The following is a 6,653-nucleotide window of genomic DNA, read 5'->3' on the forward strand; positions in this document are numbered from 1 at the left end:
GAGCAGCAGCAGCAGCAGTAACCAGCAGCAGCAGCAGCAGTAACCAGCAGCAGCAGCAGCAGTAGCAGCAGAAGCAGCAGCAACAGCAACAGCAGCAGAAGTGAAACAGCACCAGCTGCTGACCCTGCTGCTGCTGTAGCAGCGGGCGCTTCCCCGGCAGCAGCAAAGCCGAACCAAGCAGGTGCAGCAAACAAGCAGCAGCAGCAGCAGCAGCAGCAGCAGCAGCAGCAGCGAAGCGGGTGCTGCAGCAGCAGGACTGGCAGCAGCTGCAGCAGCAGCTGCCACAGTTGCAGCAGCAAACGCAGCAACAGCCACTGCAGCCGATGCCAAACAAAAGAATCTACAGCAGGACAAAAAGCAGCAGCAGCAGCAGCAACACTAGCAGCAAATGCAGCAGCAGCAGCAGCAGCAGCAAAGGCAGCAGCAGCAGCAGCAGTTATTACCTTCCCCTGTAGTCAACGGCCTTTCCAGGTGTTGCTGCATAGCTGAGCTGCAGCCCCCCAGCGCTCCGCTGCTGCTGCTGCTGCTGCTGCTGCTGCTGCTGCGTCCTTCTCTGCTGCAGCGTTTGCTTTTGCCTCGCTTGCTGCTGCAGACTGGCTTCTGCCACTTGCTGCTGCTGCTGCTGCTGCTGCTGCTGCTGCCGGCGCAGCAGCCGCTTCTTTCTATTGACCAAAACTTCTTCTTTGAGTTCCTGCAGCTGCTCAAGGCGAACTGCGCTGCTGCTGTGGGCCATCCAGACAGTTCTTGCTGCTGCTGCTGCTGTTGCTGCTGCTGCTGCTTCCTCTGCTGCTGCTGCTGGCGAGACGGTTCCGTCGGGGCCCGCTGCTGCTGCTGCTGCTGCTGCTGCAGGGGAAAACGAACCAGCAGCAGCAACAGCAGCAGCAGGAGACAGCACTGAGGGGCAGGCAGAGCTGCTGCTGAGGCTGCCTCTGCTGCTGCAAGATGCACGAGAAAACGGGGTGAGGTTTGCTGCTGCTGCTGCTGCTGCTGCTGCTGCTTCTGTTTCCACTGCTGCTGCTTCTGCTGCTGCAGAGGCGGTGTCCGCTGCTGCTGCTGCTGCACTCTCTGCTGCTGCTGCTGTCAAAGCCCTGGACTCTTCATCGGGAGCTTCTGATGCTGCTTCAGCAACGACTGAGGCCGCCGTGAGCTCTGCTGCTGCTGCTGCTGTTGCTGCTGCTGCTGCTGCTCCCGCTGCTGCTGCTGTTGCTGCGCCGCCCTTCCCATGGCGCTTGTGCTGCTCCTCAGCGCCCACGGCCTGGCCTTTTGTTGCTGCAGCTAGCCACGACATCTCCGCTGCTGCTGCTGCTGCTGCTGCTGCTGTCGATTCCCGCTGCTGCTGCTGCTGCTGCTGCTGCAAAGTCGAGTGTGTGTGTCTGTCAGCGGTGGAACAACAACTCGGCTGCTGCTGCTGCGCGTTGCAGCTGCTGCTGCTGCTGCAGCTGCTGCTGCTTCGACTCAAGCTACAGTCGCCGCAAGCTGCTGCTGCTGCTGCTGCTGCTGCTGGCCAGGCAGCAGGACATACTGAGAGCCGCGCGAAGCGCCAGAAGTCAATCTAGGGTTTAGGGTTTAGGGTTTAGGGTTTGGAACTAGCGGGAACGAAAATATAAAAGCAGACCTGTGGGGTGGCCTAGCCGTTGCTGCTCGAACAACACGCTGCTGCTGCTGCTGCTGCTGCTGCTGCTGCTGCTGTCAATCTACCTGCAGCAAATCTTCTGATGTGCTGCGGCTTTTTGTTGCTGCTGCTCATTTGGTTTCTGCCGCTGCAGCTTTCGAAGGAATTACAATAAGGATTTTGCTGCTGCTGCTGCTGCTGATCGCAGCCCCAGAGACAGCCGCGCCGCTGCTGCTGCCTAGCAGCTGCAGAAGCAGCAGCAGCAGCAGCTGCTGCTGCTGCTGCAGCAAATACGCGCTGCTCCTGGCTCTCACAGACAATGAAAAATTAACTAGTGTTTTATTTAATATAACAATTGGAAGCAGCAGCAACAAGTGCAGCAGCAGCAGCAGCAGCCCTGCAGCAGCACGGCTACGGTTGAGGTTGGGGGTAGTCTGGTTGCTGTTGCTGCTGCTGCTGCTGCCGTTGCTGCTGCTACTGCTGCGCACCTCGCGGGCTGCTGCTGCTGCTGCTGCGGCGGCGGCAGCAGCAGCAGCAGCACGTTAGGAATTGCTGCAGCTTTCTGAGGTGTATACATTTTGCTGTTGCGGCTTATAAGACATACATCGCTGCCGCTGCCTCTGTACCTGTTGACTCCGGCTGCTGCTGCTGCTGCTGCGGTGCTGCTGCTGCTGCTGCTGCTGCTGCCAACAGCAACTACGGCTGCACCGAAAATCTCTACTGCAAGTCAGATCTCTACCGGCAAACAGCAGCAGGGGCAAACGCAGCTTCTCCAGGTGTGTTGCTGCTGCTGCTTCTGCTGCTTCTGCTGCTGCTGCTGCTCCTGCTGCTGACACCGGCTTGAGCCTTTGCATGCTCCGTCTGCTGCTGCTGCAGCACTCTGCCGTGTTGTTGCTGCGTCTGCGGCAGTGACGCAGCAGCAAAATTGAATTGGTGCTTCTTCCGTGTCTGCAGCAGCAGCGGACGTGGGGTGTTGCAGCAGCAGCACCAGCAGCAGCAGCGGTGGCAGCAGCAGCACCAGCAGCAGCAGCCTCCTTTGCTCTTCGTGCCAGGCGCAGCAGCAACCTGTTTCTCTTGCAGCAGTTGCTGCTGCTGCAGTGCAACGCAGCAGCAAATCTTTCGCCGATGCTGCTGCAGCGGGCAGCCACAGCAGCAATCTCATTATCTCTGTTTGTGTGCTGCAGCAGCAGCAGCTCTTGGCCGTCAGGTAGCGCAGCTGCAGCAGCAGCACTTTGGCGACCCCAGCAGCAGCAGCAGCAGCCGCTGCTGCAGCCTCCTTGTACAGAGATGGCACGCCCTGCAGCAGCAGCAGATGCAGCAGCAGCAGCAGCAGCAGCAGAGCTGCCGCAAACGCTGCACGAGCCAATGCCCCCCACCAACTACGGCTCGTTTGAGGTCTCCGTTGAGACGGACATAGGTGCAGCAGCTGCTGCTGCTGTTGCTGCTGCTGCTGCTGCTGCTGCTGCTGCTGCTGCTGTGCTGCTCTGAAGCATGGGCTTGCCTCTGCCGTTCCTCGCAGCTGCTGCTGCTGCCCCAGCTGCTGCAGCCGCGCCGGGAACGCTTTCGCTGCTGCTGCTGCACACTCTGCTGCTGCTGCTGCACACTCTGCTGCTGCTGCTGCTGCACACTCTGCTGCTGCTGCTGCTGCTGCTGCAGGGGGGCGGAAGCACCAAGAAGATCGCTTTACTGTTTGCCCTGCGCTGATTCCCGGCCGCAATGATGCTGCTTTCTTTGGGGTGTTCGACGGCACTGTTGGTTAGCTGCTGCTGCTGCTGCTGCTGCTGCTGCTGCAGCATTTGCTGCTCCTTGTTGCGCTGCTGCTGCAGCATTTGCTGCTCCTTGTTGCGCTGCTGCTGCAGCATTTGCTGCTCCTTGTTGCGCTGCTGCTGCAGCACTTGCTGCTCTTTGTTGCGCTGCTGCTGCAGCACTTGCTGCTCTTCGTTGGGCTGTTGCTGCAGCAGTTGCTGCTCGTCGCTGCGCTGTTGCTGCAGCAGTTGCTGCTGTTCGTTGCGCTGCTGCTGCAGCAGTTGCTGCTGTTCGTTACGCTGCTGCTGCGGCATGCAGCTGCTGCTGCAGTTGCTACTGTTCGCTGCAGCAGTTGCTGCTGTTCGTTACGCTGCTGCTGCTGCATGCAGCAGCTGCTGCAGTTGCTACTGTTTGTTACGCTGCTACTGCAGCAGTTGCTGCTGCTTGTTGCGCTGCTGCAGCAGCGGTTGCTGCTTGTCGTTGCGCTGCTGCTGCAGCAGTTGCTGCTGTTCGTAGCGCTGCTGTTGCAGCAGTTGCTGCTGCTTGTTGCGCTGCTGCAGCAGCGGTTGCTGCTGCTTGTTGCGCTGCTGCAGCAGCAGTTGCTGCTGCTTGTTGCGCTGCTGCAGCAGCGGTTGCTGCTGTTCGTTGCGCTGCTGCTACAGCAGTAGCTGCTGTTCGTTCCGCTGCTGCTGCAGCAGTTGCTGCTGCTTGTTGCGCTGCTGCTGCAGCAGTAGCTGCTGTTCGTTGCGCTGCTGCTGCAGCAGTGGTTGCTGCTGTTCGTTGCGGTGCTGCTGCAGCAGTAGCTGCTGTTCGTTGCGCTGCTGCTGCAGTAGCTGCTGTTCGTTGTGCTGCTGCTGCAGCAGTAGCTGCTGTTCGCCACGCTGCTGCTGCAGCAGTTGCTGCTGTTCGTTACGCTGCTGCTGCAGCAGTCTGCTGCAGTGTTCCCGCTGCTGCCGCTCGCAGCAGCTCACTAGTGCAGCTGCGGCTGCCGCTGCAGGGTTTAGGGTTTAGGGTTTAGGGTTTAGGGTTTAGGGTTTAGGGTTTAGGGTTTGTTTGCAGGGGACTTTGCGTCGGACTCTGTGAAGGACTTGGTGGTGCCGCATTTGCTGTCGAGCAGCGGCTGGCAGCGGGTGGTGGCTTTGCTGCAGGAGCCGGGGGAGTCTGCTGCTGCTGCTGCTGCAGCGTCTGCTGCTGCTGCTGCTGCACTCCCCGAAGCACTAGCAGCAGCAGTTCGCTGCATGTATTTAGCTGCTGACGCAGAACTCATAGAACTCTGCAGGCTGCAGCAAAACGACTACGCCAGCAGCACTTCAGTGACTGCGGTGATGGCGGGGGGTTTCGTGGCCATCGGGCACCTCGTGAGGGTTTAGGGTTTAGGGTTTAGGGTTTAGGGTTTAGGGTTTAGGGTTTAGGGTTTGCGCGCAGGGCGACAGCCGCATCGCCCTCGGCCTCGAGCTCGAGGGCGGCGGTTTGGAGGGCGAGTTTGCCACTGTGGACCACAAGCCCAACATGCCTCTGGAGCAAGAAAGAATAATGGTATTTTTGCGATTTTTGTTCGATTTTTGTTCTATTTGGTTCATTTCTTTTGTTTATTTCGTTTTATTTTGTTTTATTTTGTTTTATTTGTTTTATTTTGCTCTATTTGGCGCCGTTTCGCTCTATTTCCTTCCTGTTTTGCAAGCCCAACATGCCTCTGGAGCAAGGAAGAATTGCTTCATTTCTTCATTTTTTGTCCATTTTTTTTCCTTTTTTGTTCAATTTAGTTCATCTATTTCTTTTATTTTGTTTTATTTCTTTTATTTTGTTTTATTTGGCTTTTTTTGGCTCTTTTTGGCCCTGTTTTGCCCAATTTCACGTTATTTCCTTCCCGTTTTGCAAGCTTAGCATGCCTCTGGAGGAAGAGTTATGGCGTTTCCTCGCTTTTTGTTCATTTTTTCTCCTTTTTTGTTCAACTGAATTCATTTATTTCGTTTATTTTGTTTTATTTATTTTATTTTACTTTATTTCGTTTTATTTGACTTTTATTCGGCTTTATTTCGTCTTATTTTGGCCTTTTTTTGCCCGATTTTGCTTCATTTTCCTTCTGTTTTGCAAGTCAGGAGCAGGAAAGAACTGCGGCACTGCTTTGGTTTTTTGTTCATTTTTTATCATTTTTGGTTCATTTTATTTCTTTTATTTCATTTATTTCGTTTTGTTTCATTTAATTTGTTTTATTTCATTTAATTTGTTTTTATTTCATTTATTTTGTTTTTATTTCATTTATTTTGTTTTATTTTGCTTTTTTTGGCTTTATTTCGCCCCATTTTGGCCTCTTTTGCTTTATTTGGCTTCCAAGTCCAACATGCCTCTGCAGCAAGAAAGAACTATCTGCTTCTTTTTTCTTTTCCATTTTTATTTCATTTTACTCCTTTTATTTCATTTATTTCGTTTTATTTCATTTTATTTCTTTCATTTCGTTTTGTTTCATTTATTTCGTTTTTATTTAATCGATTCTTTTATTCATTTAGTTTGGTTTCATTTCATGTATTTTGTTTTATTCATTTATTGGTTTTATTTCATATATTTTGTTTTATTCATTTATTTTATTTCTTTTCACTTCCCGAATTTCCCTTTATTTCGCTTTAACTCTACAGTGCACGCCCCGCCTTTGCCTCTGCTGCTGCTGCTGTTGCTGCTGCTGCTGCTGCTGCTGCTGCTGCTGCTGCTGCTGCTGCTGCAGAGCAGCGGGGGCAGCGTGGAGTATTTGCACAACCACAACAACAAGCCCTTCATTAGGGGAGGCGATTTTGGCCTTCGGAAGTCCAAAGGCGAACAGCCCATGCAGCTCCAGTACTCCAGGGCCTTCGGTGTACGTACACCCCGAGCTGCTGCTGCTGCAGCAGCAGCAGCAGCAGCTGCTGCTGCTGCTGCTGCTGCTTAGGAGCGTAGTGGTTGTTGTCCCTGGGTGGTTCGCTGCCCGTCCCTTGTCCTGCTGCTGCTGCTGCTGGCTGCCCCCGCAGCAGCCGAACCCCCCCTCCTCCCCCCGCAGCAGCAGCAGCAGCAGCAGCAGCAGCAGCAGCAGCAGCGGGGGTGTGTGCTGCAGGGCAAAGACCTGAAGACCTACGGGCTGAGTGCGGAGCCCGACGTGCGCGTGCTGCGGCTCAGCAGCAGCCACAAGTTGATGGTGTTGGCCACTGACGGCCTCTGGGACGTTCTCTCCGCCACGCAGGCCGTGCAGATTGCCTGGGACGCGCAGCAGCAGGGTCTGCTGCTGCTGCTGCTGCTGCTGCTGCTGCTGCTGCTGCTGCTGCTGCTG

General features: G+C 55.1%; 3 protein-coding genes across 3 annotated transcripts in view; 1 reads left to right on the forward strand and 2 right to left on the reverse strand.

Moving 5' to 3' along the window:
* Positions 1-439: 439 nt before the first annotated feature.
* Positions 440-2,189, reverse strand: ENH_00070990 (hypothetical protein; the record flags this gene model as incomplete). The annotated part of the gene is made up of 2 exons (XM_013577527.1): positions 440-1,373; positions 2,101-2,189. 2 exons carry the CDS (start codon positions 2,187-2,189, stop codon positions 440-442), a joined length of 1,023 nt encoding a protein of 340 aa, XP_013432981.1.
* An 802-nt stretch (positions 2,190-2,991) lies between these two features.
* Positions 2,992-3,672, reverse strand: ENH_00071000 (hypothetical protein, conserved; the record flags this gene model as incomplete). Its single annotated transcript, XM_013577528.1, has 1 exon — positions 2,992-3,672. One exon carries the CDS (start codon positions 3,670-3,672, stop codon positions 2,992-2,994), a length of 681 nt encoding a protein of 226 aa, XP_013432982.1.
* A 1,373-nt stretch (positions 3,673-5,045) lies between these two features.
* Positions 5,046-6,653, forward strand: part of ENH_00071010 (hypothetical protein) — a gene marked incomplete at both ends in the record, with an annotated part of 2,310 nt that continues 702 nt past the window's right edge. Inside the window, 2 exons of the mRNA XM_013577529.1 lie at positions 5,046-6,206; positions 6,441-6,600. Of these exons, the coding sequence (XP_013432983.1) occupies positions 5,046-6,206; positions 6,441-6,600 (1,321 nt within the window). The remainder of the gene's footprint in view (positions 6,207-6,440; positions 6,601-6,653) is intronic.

The sequence above is a fragment of the Eimeria necatrix genome, genomic scaffold (genome assembly GCF_000499385.1).
Source record: "Eimeria necatrix Houghton genomic scaffold, Enh_scaff693, whole genome shotgun sequence".
NCBI lineage: Eukaryota > Apicomplexa > Conoidasida > Eucoccidiorida > Eimeriidae > Eimeria > Eimeria necatrix.